This window comes from Cricetulus griseus, chromosome 3 (genome assembly GCF_003668045.3).
Source record: "Cricetulus griseus strain 17A/GY chromosome 3, alternate assembly CriGri-PICRH-1.0, whole genome shotgun sequence".
Taxonomy (NCBI): Eukaryota; Metazoa; Chordata; class Mammalia; order Rodentia; family Cricetidae; genus Cricetulus; species Cricetulus griseus.
In genome coordinates this window covers 163332640-163351420 of record NC_048596.1, presented here as the reverse complement: position 1 = coordinate 163351420, position 18781 = coordinate 163332640, and the positions used below count along the sequence as shown (strand labels likewise).

Here is an 18781-nt window from a genome sequence, read left to right as displayed (position 1 = left end):
GGGATGAAGAGGTGACCCCTCACTGGGACCTCCAAATGTGGGGACACAGGGCCCTCTGAGTCCAGCTGGTTCTCTCCCATGTCTCAGTGCCAAGTTTTCTTGTGACCCAGCTTCTCCCCGCCCCCAAGCCTGTCATCTTCAATCTCATGGAGAACGCAGATCTGGTCAGGCTGCATCTGGCCCTCAGCACTTGGAGCGGCTGCCTGCCCCCAGGGGTCCCGCCTGGACCCAGCCAGAGGCCTCTGCTACTAAGAACATCTGAGCAGGTCATGGGGTCTGTCACATGCCAGCTCCTTACCCATGAGAGCTCACCCATCAGAACTGGTCTGTATTCCCCCTTCCTCCTGGCTTCTAGCTTTGTGATCAGGGATTGCATTAGTTGCATTTGGCTGTCCAGTACATAAGCCTGCACAGCCATCCACCAAGCTTACATGTAGTAGTACAGTTGATGCCTGCCTAGCATGAGCATGCGTGGTCACTTACCTTGTTAAGACGTCATCATGGCCATGCTGAGGAACTGCAGTTTGCCAAGTGCCCAGCAAGTGCTATAGGAAGGCATACCATCACTCAGCCAGCACATCAGTCACAATTGTCCTATTCTACAGAGGGGAAACTTCCCAGCCAGAAAGGGGTTCTTTTTCCATCACAGTGGCAGAGCCTGGATTTGGAAAGTAGCCCAGCCCTCCTGTCAGATGAGAGAACACAGTCAAGGCAACAGGGAGCAAGCATTCTGCCCCAACATAGGTCTTTGTGGGCCTTCTGCAGCTAGAACTGCCTAAGTGAGGGGAGCTACCACAGTCTATAGTCTCTTTTGATACAATATTTTTTATTAATTCTTTAAGAATTTTATATCAGTATATGATGTATTTTGATCATACATGTCCCCAGATGCATACCCTTCCAACTCCATGTCTTTTTTAAAGTTACACACTGGGTCCAGTTTGTGGTACCCATATATTCATGGGTGTGGGACCATTCACTGGAGTATCATTGGCCTACCTCATGTCATATCCTTAATGAAAATAGGCTCACCTTCCTCTAGCAGCCATCAGCTACCAATAAGTCCTTAACTAGGGGCAGTGTTGTGAGCCCTCCTCCATGCTGGCTGGTTTGATCCTGTGAAGGTCTTATGCAAACAACCACAGCTGCTGTGACTTCATGAGTGTGGTGGTCCTGTTGTGTCCAGAAGACCTAGTTTCTTCCAGGTCTTTCTTGACCCTTGGCTCTTAAAGTTTGTCTAATCATCTTCTCTTCTATGATGTTCCCTGAGCCTTGGAGAGAAACAGGGTGTCTTCTTTATGCTTGAGCCTTCCATGGATGCTTACTCTCTGTGCTTTGACCAGCCTGTCATATCCAGGGACCTATAGGGGAGGGGTCGAGTGGGACTAGGAGATCTATGCTTCAATCTGTAACTTTAGTTACAGAGTGGATACACTATCAATGCCACCATTAATTTCACTCATCATTTCACTGGGTTCTATTTTTTTCAAGAGGGGGTCTTACTATATAGCTCTGGCTGTCCTGGAAGTCACTCTGTAAACAAAACCAGGCTGGACTTGAACTCACAGAGATTGCCTTGCCCCTGCCTTCCAAGGGATGGGATTTAAAGCATGTGCAGCTAAGCTCAGCCTGAGTTCAATTTTTTAAATTAAAAAGCTTTAATTCTATTTTATTTCAAGTTATTTGTTCTCATTACAGAAAAGCTAGACAAGGCATCCAGGCAGGCAACACTAAGTGTGCTGCTGCCTGAAGGTGATCTGTTGGTTTCTTCCTGTGACTCTAGCAGTTTTCTCTTACCATCCACAAGCCAGATAATACCTTAGGAAGGGCATGTTTACATGTTTACATCCCCTGCTGGAGGCATTGCTGTTTAGAAAAAGGTGCTTGTTTCTGTAGGCAGGACCATGGACAGGTACTAACTACTGTTTATCATGGAGAAACACACACACCCCACCAGTACACACACACACACACACACACACACACACACACACACACACACACACACACACCAGTGTGCGCCAAAAGCTCTGATCTCTGATTGAGTGTAGCTTGTCTGGCTCTCACTGCAAGAGCAAGAGTGAGTGTGCCTTGGAGCAGGGAGTGACATCTTAGTTCCCAGCGCATGCATGACTGAGGACAGGAAGTATTCCTAGGAGGAACTATAGAAGCCCAGCTCTTTCAGATGACCTCAAAGGCTTATAGAAAATGAGGTAGCGGTTCTGGGTTACACGCTGGGCTAAAGGCTGCTTGGACTCTTATTCCATCCTGACCCTGGTATTGTGGGTATATGCCTAGTCTCTATAGGGCTTGCAGGATCTTTGCTCTTATGAGCCCTGGGCAGGGAGAGGGAGCTTTCTTCCAAATCTCCACTCTAGGGACTCATACACTGGAGGCACAGTCTCAGTTTGGGGACTTGCTGGGACCTGGCTTGAGGAGTTCCAAAGCTTTGCAAAGGCCTATCCCTTGTATGATCAGAGCAGTTAAAGCATGCAATAAAGACAGGGAAGTTCACATTGAATGATCCTTTCCCTAGGACCCTGAGGTCACCATAGAGTGATGGGGAGCTGTAAGTATTTGCTGTAGTGAGAGATGCTGTAATGGAAAAGTTTACTTTGCCAGACTTCAAAATGGCTCCACAAATGTGCTATCAGGCATGCGTGCGTGTGTGTGTGTGTGTGTGTGTGTGTGTGTGTGTGTGTGTGTGAGAGAGAGAGAGAGAGAGAGAGAGAGAGAGAGAGAGAGAGAGAGAGAGAGGTATGCCTAGTGGGAAGGGAGGGAACATCCTTCCAGCAAGCAAGCCTTTGGCAGCACCAAGACTCTGGTTCATCATGATAGGCCTATAGCATTATACCTGCCTTCAGAGTGTTTTGTGGATGCTCTGACTGAATGTAGCATGTAGGAAGGACCAAAGAACTGGTGTGGGACAAGCTGGGCTGCTGAGTCAGCATAGGCCTCTGCATCTCTGAGAGTCCTGGTTTGGGATTTTTTTCCCCTGAGGGTTTTTGCATATGTTCTTTGGCTTGGCTTTTCAGACTTTTCTTTCTCGGCAAGCTTAATATGGCAGAGAGGGTCTCGTTGACTTCTGTCACCCCTATGTGTCCTGCATGTCTGCCATAGTCAGTAGTTAGTGTGATAATGTTGATGATAACAATACTTGCTGTAAATCACAAGTCTTGTGAGGCAAGGAGAGTGTTAGTCTCTGGATGCTGCCATCAGCCTAGAGCCCTCAGCTTGTGGGTAGCAGTTGGCACTAGAGCTATGAATGCTGTGCTTGCCTGGGAAGTGTCAGCTAAATGTAGCAAGTAAGCAGAAGAGAGCCAGGACCAGCTAAGAGCAGCACAAGGACTAGGGCATGACTCATGGAAAGATTTGGCTAGTCATTATGTGTGGTGCCCAGGGAACATACAGCAAGGCTGGTGCCTAGACATGTCAAGTGGCATCTGAAATGGTATGGGGTGCCACCATGGCATGTGTGCTGTAGGGCTGATCCATCCACAGAGCCACAAGATACAGCAAGCATAAGTCAGCAGCTAATCAACCCAACCAGGTCTTTATTGGACATCTTCTTCCATGTGTCTACCTGGGCTTATAAAGACTTGAATTTATTAGCTAGGGTTTTTTAGGTTGCAAGTGACAGAAAGTGAAGTAAACATAAGCAGAGAATGCGGTCATTTGTTGTAACAGGTCAGCTAGCTTTGTGTGCAGTAGTCATCTTTTTAAGACATAATTTATTCATTTTTATTTTATATATATTGTTGTTTTGCCTGCATGAATGTCTGTATGAGGGTGTCAGATCACTTGGAACAGGAGTTAGAGACACTTGTGAGCTGCCCTGTGGGTGCTGGGAATAGAACCCAGGTCCTCTGGGAGAGCAGTCAATGCTCTTAACTGCTGATCCATCTCTCCAGCCCCCAGTAGACATCTCTTAGACACTTGCAGCTAGGAGGACAGAGGCACAGCATAAGAGAGAACTGTCTGACTGAGGGCCTTGGATCACAGTAAAGATGGTGGGGCCACGTGGATGGGTGTTGGGTAGATGATGCCTAGACCTTCTGGCAGAAAATGTTAACTGCATGATGGGCAAAAGGAAATAACCCAGGTTCTTGGGAGTATACAGTAGAGCTGGAAAGTTTGTCTGGTCCATCTGTGCTGCACAGACTGGTGTGGGGGACCATGGGGCAACTGTGGTGATGAGCCATGGGGAGAGAACCAAGATGCAGGGTCAGATGTTGGAGGTGCTAACTTTTTCTCTCTCCTTTTTTTCCCTCTAGCTTTTTTTGTTTGTTTTTGTTTTTTGAGACAGGGTTTCTCTGTGTAGTCCTGGCTGTACTGGAACTCACTGTAGACTAGGCTAGCCTATAACTCACAGAGATCCACCTGCCTCTGCCCCTTGAGTGCTGGGATTAAAGGCTTGTGCCGCCATCCCCAGCTCTCTTTTTAAAACGAATCTAGAAATAAACTCTTTCTGAAAAGGAAAAGATACAATGAAAGCCAGAGATGTATGGGTCGGAGGTGGGGTGTGCATCTTACCTGATGTGGTCCACATCTTATCCCAGCTTGTTGAGCTGACTTGATCAGCAGAGGCACCCTGTATGTTTTCCACCCTGATCTCTAGCTGCTTGGCAGGCAGCCTGTTGCCCTCCTTCTGGTACACTCTGTCTGTCACCTGTCCCTTTCTGGGCTAGGGGCTGTCAGAGCTATTGATCCGAACTGCCTCATCCTGGTCACTGGGATCATGAAAGACCCCAGCCCACAGCACCTGCAGGGCAGATGGCAGCACAGCCAGGGGCCAGCAGCAGGACTGCAGGGCTCTAGACTGTCTGGGTGCTGCCAACAAAACATCCTGAGGAAGTATCTTCAATCTCCCAGCTCCAGAGCTGAACAAATCAAGAGCTAATACGATGTCTCTTACCACTGTCCTATGCCTACTGAAGGAAGAAGTTCAGGTGATGACACTGGCTGGCTCTGGAGATGGGGACACACAGATGAGAGGTGGGGATCAGTGCATGAGAGAGGATGGTCTTAAGAATCCCCTAGAGGCCAGCACCCTGTGTTTGCTGTCTGTGTGGCTTTTCCACTAAACCAAAGGCCGAAGGACCCTTCCCGCCCAGCCCCCTGGGACTCATGTGACTGCTTGAAGGAAGTATCATCCATGTGAGTGTAGTTTATTTATTTCATGTCACCTTCAAATTTGTAGTATGGGCTTTTCTTCTCACTGAACTCAGGTCCCAGCAAAACAAAACAAAACAAAACAAAAACACTGCTTCTTTGAGATTGAGGTTGCACAAGCAGCACTAGGAAGCTGCATGGAGCCCTACGGCCAGGCTTGGAATCACGTGTGTGCATTCCTTGATCAACTTAAAAGATGCACTCCTCGGATTGGTCCCACACTTTTGGCATTGCAGTTCAGCAGGTATCTTCTGCTTGCTGACCTCCTGCTGTCCCCATGGAGATGTTGCAGGACATACAGACAGGTTCCATGGTGGAGTGGCCTGGGGCCTCTAGAACAACTGTATGTTTTGGATCTGTCTTGTCCTGTCTACAGGCTCTGGATCCCACCCCTCACAGACACTGCATTCTTCTTGAAAGTCCCTGCATTCACCTGTCCTGAGCAGGGTGGCCATGTAATTATGAAGGTAGACTTTAAGGGTCAGTGACATTCCCATGTAAGCAGGTCCATACAAGGCAATCACAAGCTGTGCTAACAAGCCATAGGGTGGGGCTCCATCCTCACTTCTGGTCTGACTCCTGGTCACTCTGGTTATGGCTTTCGAATCTGCAGTGGAGTGAAGCCGTGTGGGTTCATGAGAAATCATACCTGTAATTGTGAGCTTTCTTTTCCTGGCTAGACACACCTGATAGTAAACCATTTGGAGAAGCTGGGTGGCCGCACAGAGTCAGGATGGCAAATAGCTGGTCATGTTGCCCAGCAGAGGTATGCCCATTTCCTTTTGAGCCTGTATTCCACTGATGGTAGACTAGCTGGTTGTGGCATACTCTAAGTTGAGGCATGCTGTACTTTGAAGCACATGTATGTACTTCAGTGCGGTTCAGTGAATCCCAATTGAACCCGTGTTCTTGTGGTTCTCACCGTTCCTCAGCATGCCTCATCCTGACACTGCCTGTCCTGAGGAACTGTCGCAGGGATGCACTGTTCTGACTGGCAGCTGGTAGCCCCATTGGCTGCTGAATCCTTAAAACCTGACTGAGGAACTGAGGTTTTAATTTTAACTATAATTAATTCAAATTTGAATTGCCAAGGGTAGCTAGGAACTACCATATTGGACAGTGTAGATATAGAAGATACCTTTTTATTTTATTTTTCAAGGAAAAGAATTTTCAAGAAAATTTAACCATCACTTTCAATCCTCATCTTTCTACTGAGGGTTGGGATGTCCCATATTCAATTAAAGGCCAAAGAGACCTTGAGGAAACAGCGAATTGTAGGTTCTAAGCCATCTGAGCACCAGGGTTTCTCTCTCTAGGTCCTACTAAGTGCAAGGATAGTTCTGCCTCTGATCATGGTGAGACCGGTGTGGCTCCTTCTCATGCCATCCAGTGTTGTGTGTCTCTGTATACATGTGAGCTGCTGCCTGGTACTGGTTTTTTTTTTTCTATGCTGTCGCTCATTTCAAGTGATGATTTTGGTAGGAAAAAAAGTAATGCTGGCAGTAGAGAAAACCCTTGAAGCAGGGGTAATTCGTGTGTCCTCGGCAGGGTCGGTGACAATGAGGGCTTTGGAGCCTGCCTGTCACGTTAATTGTATATTATTAGAGGCCATTAATCTGAGGATTATTAACAAGATGGAGTCTTAGGCAGTTGCCTTGCTGTGGAAAACTAATCTAAGATCAGCGATGTGCTAAAGGAGGCTAAGTTACTTGCGCCCAGGCAGCCAAGGCAGGGGATGTGGAATCTTTGCTTTCTGGGGCCCCGGTCTTCAGTGTGGCAGACAGAAGGGTGTGGCTGTCAGGAGAGCTGGGGACCAGCCCCTTTTCAATATATTTTAAATCCTCTGAAGTTTCAAGTTCCAGAAGTTTGGAGGTAAAGAGAGTTTCTTTTAAATTTAGTTTTCTTATGGTGCTGGGCATTGAACCTGAGATCTTGAGTGCCCTAGGCAAGGACTCTGCCACTGAGCTGCGTGCCAGCCTCCCCAGAAGTCTCGGCTGTGCCTCGTTGCTGTTGAAGACATCACCATCTTCTGTTTGAGTGCTGATGATGGGGGCTCATCCTCTCTTCCTCTTTCTACTCAGAAGGTACCGGAGATAGTCCTATACCTTGGTGACATTTCTTTGACCAGGCAACCTGACACCATATCTAGATGGTTACACTCTATGCAGAGAGCTAGAGGTTGGTGCTTTTGTCATTGTCCCCAGTGGGGATGCTGCAAGACTTTGCAGTTGTGTCCCACCCAAGCCACTCCAGCCTTTGACTGAGATTTTGGGGCTTTTCAAGTTAGGGAGTTGCTTACACTGGCCCAGCTGCAGAGATGTTGGCTAGGGCCAAGGCACAGGGACATACCTGGACCTAAGCCAGACTCTCCTTTCCTTACTTCTTTGACCTCGAAGGAAGGAAGTCCCACTGGGTTTAGAGAGAGAACAGGTGGGTAGGGAGATAACTCTGCAGGTAAATGTGCATGCTGCACAAGCCTGGTGACTTGAGTCTGATCCCTGGAACAGTTGTTTTTTAGAAGTCAGATGTGGGGTTGGAGAGGTGGCTCAGCAGTTAAGAGTACTGGCTGCTCTTTCAGAGGTCCTAAATTCAATTCCCAGCAACCACATGGTAGCTTACAACCATCTATAATGAGACCTGGTGCCCTCTTCTGGCATGCAGGTATGCATGCAAGTAGAACACCATGTACATAATAATAATAAATCTTTTTTAAAAAGTCAGATGTGGAGAGATATTCAAGTGCATCTCTTATTGCAGAGTGCTACAGAATGCTAGCCTGGAGTACCCAGTACAGTGACATAACCAAAACAGACCCCATCTTAACTAAGTGGAAGAAGAGACCCAATCCCTGAGAAGCTGTCCTCTGACCTCTATATGTGTGCACACACTTTCTCACACACATGAATTTACAACATAAGTAAACATGTATTTAAGGCAGGGCAACAGGGAACCACAAAGAAACAAGAGACCCTGGTCACAGGTGCCTCAGCATGAGGCTGCTAGCCTCCAGCCATGACTGTCAGTTGAGTGAAAGGGTTTGGGATCTGCACAGGTTAGGGCATACGAGGGAGCAGTACGGAGGTGGATGGGGCGTGGCAATAAAGCTGATGGGAACTCTTTAAGGGAATGACATCAGCCTACTGCAGTACAAGGACGAGTTAAGCATGTCTTGGAAAGCACATGAGGCACAGGTCATGCATTCTGGAGGGTGACTGGGCTCTGTTGTTCCAATTTTGCCCACAGGGTTTGTACACAGTGGACACCAGTTTCTAAGGGCAGAGTCGCATGGTCTTTCTGTCTCCCCTCAACTCACACTCTCACGAAACCCTGGGAAGCAGGCTCTACTTTCAGAAAGTGCTTAGTGCTGGGTTGTGGTGGCTCACACCTTTAATCCCAGCACTTGGGAGGCAGAGGCAGGGGCCTCTCTGTGAGTTCGGGTTCAGTCTGGTCTATAGAGTGAGTTCCCTGGATAGCCAGAGCTATTACACAGAGAAACCCTATCTCAAAAACCAAAAAAAAAATAAAAATAAAAAAGTACATGTTCTGTAGTTGAGCCAGAACTGCCTTCGAGCTGAACAGCCTCAGGCTCGTTCTCTTGTTCTCTTGCTTCTTTGAAGAGGTACATGCCAGGTGATGTGGTGGGCTGTCCCAGGGCTGACCCCTGACATGGCTCTTGGGAACACTCAGTCAATGGAACCACCTGGAGTCTTTGGATTTCAGTTTTGGAGGAGATGAAAGCAAAGTACTTGTAACTTAGGAGAGCATCATCCTGGAGTCAGGATTGGCCATCTGGCTAATTTTGCCCTGGAATCCCAGGTGAGAGTGTGGGTTGAGACTGTCCTCCACCCAGCCCCAGTGTTGGCCTCAGTTATGGAGACGCATTCACGCCTGCCCCACACCTCTGAGCTTCACAGCCCAGAACAAGCCTGTGGCACAGGGCAGAGTCAGGAGGGGACCCTTCCAGGCTCATACAGTGCTGGCACACAGCAGACAATAGGGAGACCTGCAGAACCCACCTGCTTGGTGGACTTGGCTAGATAACAAGAGGCAGGATGGCCCAGGGTGGTCTAGGAGAAAGCCAGGTACCGTGGGGAGAGGCTGACAGTTCCTCCCATGTACGTGGGGCCTGTTCATGGCAATGACTACATTCTGCTGAGGGAGAGTCATGCTTCCTTCTTCCTAAAATCACATAGCTTCTGTGTGTACTGGTGCAGTGTCATCGACTCATTATGCCCTTGGCCTCCCTATCTAAGGGGCTGGGGTGTGTGTGAGTGGGTACCTGGGTAAATAAGTATAAATAGTTTTCCTTCTGATATGTGACTGGATTATTTTCCAGTTGATTTCAAGCCTCAGCCCCAAGTGGCCCACAGATCAAAAAAAGATAAGGGTCAGTTACAAGGTTGAGCTCATTCTCCGTTGCTATAGCAACTGACCTCAGGCAACCCTCCAAGGACTACACCCAGCTCCCCAGGTGATATTTTTACTGTCCACGCCATCAATCCCAGGCCTTTCAAAACTCAGACTGCCTAATTGTCAGGGCTCTGTTTTGAAGAGGCTCTGGGTCCCTGTGGGGCCCCAGTTCAGGCTGCCAGAGCTCATTTATAGGCCCTCCTGAAACATCGTGGGACTGTGTGATGATGGGTCCCTCCTGGCCAGACAGGCCTAGAAAAGTACCTCTGGGGAGGATGAGGGGTACAGCCCATCCTCCAGGATTAATTAGGAAACTGTGAACCCAAGGTCAGGGTGGCAGTGTCAATGGGGACTTCAAGTAGCCACTGAGTATTTCTGGCTGGCATGGAGTGTCAAGGGGCACATAGCACCAAGTACTGGTGATGCCCGGAGGCTAGAAGGAGCAGTGGTCACCTGTCCGTGGGGTTTGCAGTATCTCCTGCAGTAAATGGCTCCCCACATTAGTTGGTGTGGGCTAAATGCAACTTTAGATAGCATCCTGCCTTTTAGAGAGCTGTCTCTGTTCTCTGGTCAGCAGTCTTGGGGCCTTCGGCGGTTATCAGATTTCAGTACAAGCCTGGAACACCAGAGCATTCTCAAAGTCCATCTTCTCTTTGGGATTGAAACTGAGCTTGAGATTCTGCCCCCGGGGGCTGTTGGTTAGGGGTATATGATCTGCATGTACTGGGGCCTGCCAGGGTTCAGGTTTTCATCTGCATGTCCCCTAGCTTTTTCCTTTGACCCTTTTCATCATCTCTCACCACCACCCTGCTACCCCCCAGGGCAGTGTTTGTGCTCAGACTCACCTTCCCTCTTGTCTTCTGCCCAGGGACCTTTGTTCCTGGATGACAACAAAGGACTGACTCCCATTAGCCCCTTTCTGTTTCCTCTTCTAGTCTACATGCTGTTATTTATTGGGAGGGGAGGGCAAGGGTATTCTCTCCTGGGTCTCCCCACTACACACACTTCCTGCCTCCTCATTTGCTTACAGGACTGAAGTACCAGGTGTCCTTCCTTATCTCTGTGGGTGGAGGTTTGGGGTTGTGTCTGGGCCTGACCTGTGGACCTCAGGGCCTTCTTTTGAGCTGCTGTTTAGGGCAGGCTGTCGGCTCAGGTGTGGGTCCAGGCCTGACACTGTGGGCTCTGTTTTGGTAACTAATGACTTCAGGACCACATTCCCTTGCATTTCTTCTACTTGCAGCTATGCTGTCCCAAAGATGATGCCACAGTGGGGCACCATCCCACATTGTCACTTCTTCCCTTATTTGGAAAAGTCCTCAGTCCTCTTGCCAACTCTGAATTAGTGCTAGCAAGGATCCCAACTAACTACCATGGCAACTGGTGACTTTATTTTCTCCCTTTTGCCTGCACCACTCAACCCTCTTTGTAAGCATCCACAAAAAAACAAAAAACAAAAAACAAAAACAAACAAACAAAAAACGATGTCCAGGGTGAGGGTCAAGGTCATGCTGAACTCACTTGGAATCGTCGTTTATGCCTGGCACCCTCCTCCAGTTAGAGTTCTGAGGATGCCAATTGTTGCAGTGAGCCATGGTTCACTGCTTATCTAGGTGGCAGGACCCCCGTGGCTGTCCCAGTCACTGGAGGGCAGGTGTTTGGCCTTTGGCCTCTTTTTGTCCTGGGATCCCAGTATCACTGTCAGCTTGCCACAAAAAATGATTAAGGGACTTAGGGTGTCTTGCTGGCTCTGGTCATCAAGTCTTGTGTCTTTATCTTATGTTTCCTAAGACTAGTGTGGACACTGAGAGGAGGAAGAATGCATGTCCTGTGTAGTTCTTAGAGGGGATCATCTTTCCAAGGCCCCTCTCCTCTCGGTCAATTGAGGGAGCTGAGAAACAGCTGTGCTTCTGAGAGGATCCAAAGATTAAATAGAAGATCAGTGTGGTTGGGAGTGCCCATAGGCATGTGACAGCATTTCCCAGCACCTTCTCTGATTTTCCCAGCATTGTATGCATTGTTTCATGCTGACCTGTAGCCTCTGCCACAAGCTGTCAGGCACCCACCCACCCACCCACCCAACCCTATGACCCAGCATCCAGGTGGATAGCGTTGAGGTGGTAGGGAAGGTTCAAGAAGGGGTACAGACTGCCCTGGTTTAGTGAGAGGTGTCCCCTGAGGCCTCTTCAAGGAGGTCTACCTGCGTGCAATGAGAAGAGGGAGTTACAGACATTTGGGAAGCTCTTCAAAGAGGCCAGAAGTCCTGTGGCAGAGGTAGTCTGCTTGCCTGCGTTGCAGAAACCCTGTGATTATTCTTTCCAATTTCTAGTAAAAATGTAAGCACAAAGAGGTTAAGTGAATCACACAAATATGAATAGTAAGTGATGGTGGCACTGTGGCTCAAAGCCAAGTGTTTCTCGTTCTGACTTGCATATCCTTTATTACCAAGTGACTAGTTGTGCCTCCTATTGACACAAAGTAGCAGCAACCCCCTTTCTAAAGAGGGATTCACATTAATGGTAACAGTAGCTTTTCCAATGGAATCTCTGCCAGATCCAGATCAGGCAATATGTCTGGAGCCGGTCTGCTCAGCTCAGTGGAGTCCAAGAACAATGCCCTGTCCACTCCCTCCACAGCCTGCTGCTTCTCCCTCCCAGGCAGCAAATTATGGCCTCTGAGTGTGTGCTTGGCCTGCCTTTGACATCAGCGGGACCCACTGGAGTCTCACCTTCAGGGTTCTGATAATCGGCTCTCTCTCCTCCTGGTTTCCCCCAAGACCTGTATGGAAATAAGTATGTGTCTGCCACGGATCAAATGCTTTTGGAGACAAAAGTCGGTGCCGAGGACATTACAGGGAACTATCATCTCTGCACGATGCTCTTCCACAAAGCCCTCAGCTCCTCTTGTGGGTGACACAGTTTCAGCCTGAAAGGTTCCAGCGAGCTGACTTGGTTTTAAGCAAAAGCATATCCTATTATTATTATTTTTTTTGAGAAATGAAGTGTAAAATTAACACTTATTATTCTTGAGCAGAGGAGGGGAAAAAAGAAAAACAGGGACTCTGGAAGCTTCATGCTTGCTGGCTTGATGTCTGACATGTTGTAACTTTATTTATTTATTTATTTGTTTGTTTGTTTGTTTAGCTGTCTTAGAGGCAAGCTCTTTCTTTGTAGCCCAGGCTGGTCTTGACCTCACAGTAGTCCTCCTGAGTGCTGGGATTCAGCTGTATATCACCATGCCCGGCTTATTTTCACTTAAAAAAAATTCTACAGAATCAATAGATTCCCTGAACCAGCATGACTCACAGGTTGCAGGAGGCAGATCTGAATTTCAGGGCTGAGATCTGCATTTCACTTTACAAACGAGCTGTGTAACTCACTTGAGGTGTACAGGTCTCTCTTATGGATGCCTGTCATGTGCTATAAAAAAAGAATAGGGAGGATGGGAGTGATCTCAAGTCTTAACTCACCAAGTCCCCCAGCTCCCACACTGGGGCGGAGAGGCCCGAGGGCTCCCAGACAGCTTTGTCATTCTGCTCCGAGGTGTGGCAAGCTCTGTGCAATCTTATATAATTCAGAAAAGTGATTCTCAGAGGGTGCCTCTGTCTTGGGACAGAAAGAGAGGCTGCTGGAGCCTGCGGGTGAGAGTGATGGCGGCAGGATGTGCTGGGCTTGCTGACAGTGGGTCATGAGCACCACGCTTACCAGCCAGCAGCGTTTGTCACACTAACTAGGACAGTCCCTCACCGCCTCCTGGCCCTCCCCCATTTCCGGGCTAGCTTTCTAGGCAGAGGTGCACTTGATGGGCACCCCAGGGAGTGCAGCCCACCCTGCCATAGGGAGGAGCGCGGTCTGTGAAGACTAGCAAATCAAAAGCCAAGCTGAGGGAAAGACATTCCTAGGTCTTCGGGAACCCCCAGGCTCTTTGTTGTCTGCTGGCACTTGGACTTTCTGCATATGTCTCCCCCCCACTTCCCCAGGTCTGACTCTTCTAAGCACTTGGGGGAGACAGAGGAAAGGGTCCCAGACAGGCAGTTGTCTGTCTGTTGGGTTTTTTGATCTAATTAGCCCGGAACCTCACTTTGACACTGGTTTTGGGCTGTGATTTGTCAGCCGTTTAGGCCCCGCAAGCGGCTGGCGGCTCAGGGCCGCCTGACTGTGCACATATTTATGAACGCGGGTGCTGGGCGGAGCTGCCTCTGTGAATCAGGGGGGAGCAGCTGATGAATTGCTCAGCGCTCACGAAACGGAAAGTGACTGTCAGACATGATTTCTCTGATTTATAAGTTGCCGGAGCCTTCTTTGTCCTCTCAGTGTTTGTATATCAGACAGCTCCAGCCTCGTTCACAGCCAAGTGGTGAAAGGCTCTGTTTGGAGTCAGAGCAGTCAGCCATCGCTCATCCCTGCATTAGAGCCAGCTCTGACCAAACGGGTAGAGGCTCAGCTGGGCGCCTCTCCTCAGGACTGCTTCCCGAACCCCACCCCCACCTGGTCGGTGGCCTGTGCCTAGGGAGTGACATGACAGCAAGGAAGCATCCTTGCCCACAGGTGCTGGGACTGGAAAGTCCTGGATTCTGGAGCCCTGAGAGGCTGCTGCTGGAGGGTGAGGTGGGAGTGAGGCATGGGCATGTGATAAGCTCTGTGTCCCGCACAGAGCAACACCCCAGTCTTAGCAAGTGACCTCATTCTCTGAAGCTGTTTCTTCTTCCTGGAAATCCCATTTCCTAGTGAGCAGTACTGCTTCTGAGACTCTGCTGCTGCTGCTGCTGCTGCTGCTGCTGCTGTCGACCTCTGTAGAAACTTCTCACAGCTGTCGCGTTCACCCCTGCCTCAGTCATGAAGAGGGCTGTCCACATTGGCATAGGAAAGCCACACAGAAGCATGGTTCTCATCCACTCTTGCATGCATTCCTTCATCCATACACCAGGCTCTGAGAAGCATTGTTGGTGTAGATGGGGGGAGTGCAGGGCATGTTGGGGGGTCTTTGGAGGCAGCCCCTACACTTGAAGTCATCTCTAATTACAATGAGTGTCTCCCATGGGAAATGGAGGAGGTGCGTGGGGCCTTTGTGGCAAGCGTGCTGAGCCTGCCCCATGTCCCCAAACTTGTCAATGAGTCTCTTTTTCCACTAGTGTAAAGGGAAGATCTGCTCGCATTTCTGCCGGGTGCACGTGGCCTAGTTGCTGGAGCTCTAGGGACACCACAAAAACCCGGCAGATTCCAGCCACTGGGCTATGTGGGGCAGGCCCACCTGCACATACGAGTGTGCAGTTCAGCCGTGGGGGTGCCCAGGGTGTGGGGGATGAGCTGGGCCAGGGGAATGAGAGCCTGCTGTCCCAGCATTCCTGCCAGGGCCTGGGGACCCAGGGACTCGCCAGGAGGCTCAGCCCATCTGTGTCTGTGGCTTGCCACCAGCAGAGCCCCTCTGCTACCTAATTCTTGCCTTTGAGGGCAAATCAGAGCACCTGGCACCTTTGGTGAGCCCATTTCCCCCCGGGAGCCAAGGGAGGGCTGTGTCCTTGGCTGTCCCAGATTGCATTTTTGCCAAAACAGCCATGGCCAGCAGTAAACACGAATTGAGCACTGGCTGTGTGCTGTGTGCTGCTCTATATGAATTAACTCATTAATTCACACCTTGACTATAAGAGGAGGACAGTACCGAGGGCTTCTAAGAGAAAACATTGAAGCACAGTGAGGTGCAGAATGTCTACTCTGGCTGACACGAGACTCAAGCAAAGGAGCCTACACCTTCTCTGACCATTGGGCTGAAAGCATGGATCTCAGTCCAGGCCCAGCAAGTGAGCAGGCATGGCATGGTCCTCGACTCATGCCTCTCTCTGGCACCATTGAGTAAAGGCTTAGGTGTTGAAGCAGACCATTTGTTCTGGTAGGAAGCTGACCAAGGAATCTGCCCATTCTTGTGACCCACAGCATGGGCAACTGCTTCCACAAAAGAGACAACTTGCTTATACAACTTCTTCTGGGGTCTCACCAAGCTCCTTCACCCACTTTTCCCCATTCTCTCTCTCTCTCTGGCCTCTCCCTTCTAGAGTAACCCTTAAACCCAGCTTCCCAGCCGACTCTCTGTGCCCCCCCCCCATCCCCATTGGAATGAGGGAAAGACATTTTCTGTTTCATTCTCCAAAGAATGCATAGCTCATTCTAGCCAATTCCTGGCACATCACACACACTCAATGAATATGCAATTGGATTTTTAAAGGCTTGGTTACTCCCTTCACCATCAAGTACCCAGTATGCCCCCCTTTCCACAGGGTCTCCGAACTCAAGCTGTTGAACATGGCTTGTGACCAGAGGAGAAACCATGACCAGCATTTCAGAAACCTACATCTAACCCCAAACCTGGCTTCTACAAGAGTCAGGGCTGGGCCATCAATTCATGTGATCAGAAATGCAGGGTGACCTGGGGCTGATGTGGATGTCATGGGACTGGTGTAGGGTGTCTTAGTGCTGGTTGCTCCTGTGTGAGTTTCACTGAAGTTGTCACTTTCCCTTGCAGAGGAAGGCATTAACCACGAGTGTAAGCTGTGCAACCAGATGTTCGACTCCCCAGCCAAGCTCCTCTGCCACCTCATTGAGCACAGCTTCGAGGGCATGGGTGGTACTTTCAAGTGCCCCGTGTGCTTCACAGGTATGGTACCCATGTGGACATGACAAGAGTACATGGGAGTGGGGAGGAGCCTGCCCTGTACCTTGGCTGGAGCCCAGCCCCTCAGCCCACCTCCCCTGCATACAGAGCTGACCCATAGCCCTCTTGTCCCTTCTTCTTGGGCAGCTTGGGTGACACCTTTCCTGTCTCTCCTATGGTGGCCGAGTGGTTGTTCACCCCAGCTTTGGCATCTCTGTTGCACTTGATCAGCCCTCCATGCTCTGTGGAGCCAGGAGCTTCATCCGGCGTCAGTGGGGCTGCTCTGTGTACTCTCTACTTGCAGCTTCTGCCCCCTGTCCCAGCCAGGCTTCAGCCAAGCAGCTTGAGGGCAGCTTTGTTGGCCATGTCTCCAACCCCCAGGCTGACTGCCAGCCCCAGCAAGTGAGCGGCTGTCCCGGCCTGAGGCACATCTCGGGGGCTTTGCTGGCCCCCTCCTGCTGCCCAGATGGCAGCCGGTGTGCACAGGGAGCCTGGCTCTCCCGGCCTCCCTGACATCTGTTGTCTACCACTGCAGGAAGCCCACCCCAGGGGGTGCCTGGCAGGAGGCTATCTCTGAAGTGATCATGTCCCAGACACACAGCTGCTTTGGGTGACCTCCTGGGTGTACCCAGGGCTGGGCTGCCATGGGGACTGCTGCCACTGGGAAGGGAAGCCACTGCTATGACCTGCTCATGACACACGTGTATGCACATGCCTCTGGGGTCCCAACTGCCCTGGAACACCCTGGTCCTTCCCTCCTTCCCTCAACTCAGGATCCCCTGCCCATCTGTTAGCATCACATGCAAGGATGCAGACAGTAACCCTGACAACAGAGTTGTCATGGGGTTGACTCACTGCTTGGTACCAAGCACTGTGCTATACTGACCTAATTCCAATCTTATCTCGGCAACCCACTTGCAGTGGGACCTTGGACAAGTCATGTAATGTTCCTGGAGCCTTGGTTTTCTTCTCTTGTTAGGTGGGATATCAAAAATGATTGCCTTGCAGTGTAAAGGCATTTGACGGATGGAGTTTACATTCACCGTTTTTAACCATGCACAACTTCATTTTTTTAGACATTTCACCCTTATTTGCCCATATGATCCTCCTAGATAGGCAGTGAAGTGTTTACTACAGTTAACTCTAGTGTTTAAAGAAAGGTTGGGAGCCCAGAGAACTTAAATATCTTTCCCAAGTTTGCACAGCTACTAAGTGGCAAAACTTAGCTTATATACTTCAAAGTCCTCTGATAGGGACTAATGTTCCCAGAAGTAGTCCTTGGCCAACCCTACCCATGCCTGGGGGATCCCTACCTGGGAGAAGTGGTGGGTCTGAGGCTGGCCTCTGACTGTCATGTCTGTGTGTGCAGTCTTCGTCCAGGCCAACAAGCTGCAGCAGCATATCTTTGCCGTGCATGGGCAGGAGGACAAAATCTACGACTGCTCGCAGTGCCCACAGAAGTTTTTCTTCCAGACAGAGTTGCAGGTGAGTGCCCCAGTGGCTGCCCTCTTAACTGACTGGCATAGTGTGTACCAGTCTGTGTATTCTTGGGGGAGCCTACAGAAGGAGGCTGAGCCTGGAGCAGGAGACACCAGCTCGTACCCATCATGCTTCCTAGTGGGCCCCCTTCTTCTGCTCCCCACTGAGATCATCTTATAGTATTTGGCTGGGTTTGGCATTGTGGCTGGTAGCCTGCCTGGCTCATGCAGACTGAATTCAGCTCTGCCCAGTCAATTGGAGTATAAGAAGTCATGGATGCCTATTGGCTCCAGCTCAGAAGAAGCGCAATAAGTACTGAAGCCAATGTGGTCCTCAGGTGGCCAGTTTCTCCACTAGCTTCCCTGATCCTCCAGGGTCTGCCGTAGCCAAGGGATCCTCATGCAAGGCGCCACTGGGTGGACATCTGCAGCCTTGCCCTTGTGTCCCTTGGGCCTCCTCTCCTTACTTGGTACTGGTTTTCTGAATATCTGGATCTGGGTCCAGAACTTTCTGTCCCACTGGTTTTTCCAGGAAATTCCTATTAACATGAAAGAGTACATGCCCACCAGAAACACCATCTGTGCTCACACAAAAGTCACACCCTGTAGTAGCATCACTATGTAAGGGACAGTTACTACACATGCACCATCATTGACACTGGCAGTGCATACACCAAGGGATGGCAGACTCACTCAGCTTAGCACTGCAGTCCCAGAGACTGTACTCCCATCCACTGGAATGAAGCCACATGGATGCTGAGAGACGCTGCCCACCGGGAGTCACTGCTATCAGTAGCCGTGAGGAGGTCAGCTTGCAGCAGCGGCATCCTTGGGATTACTGTAGCCTGGAACAAAGGCTTATTTGTCGTTCATGTGGCATATCCATGCAGAGTTCATGATATTTGGTGACCTGCGTCCATAGAGGGTCCATGCCCATCTATGTTTCCATGGTCACCATGCAGGGAGAAGGAGCGAGGGAGGGAGGGGTAATGAGCACACCAGCTCTTCCAGCTTCCACTGGGAAGTGAAACACCAGCTTCTGCACACAAGCCACGCCCATCACTCCGTGCTTGGGTGGG

The 18781-nt window shown here is 50.0% G+C and overlaps 1 protein-coding gene across 3 annotated transcripts in view; it reads left to right on the top strand.

The window, feature by feature from the left end:
* Znf423 (zinc finger protein 423) overlaps window positions 1-18781 on the top strand; it is a 295757-nt gene that overhangs the window by 254364 nt on the left and 22612 nt on the right. For 2 of the 3 annotated variants that reach the window (XM_027405520.2, XM_027405521.2), the window contains 2 exons: window positions 16096-16227; window positions 17594-17709. In XM_027405520.2, the coding sequence (XP_027261321.2) occupies window positions 16096-16227; window positions 17594-17709 (248 nt within the window). Of the gene's footprint in view, window positions 1-16095; window positions 16228-17593; window positions 17710-18781 lie in introns of those variants that run through there. The other variant, XM_035442574.1, reaches the window with a different exon arrangement.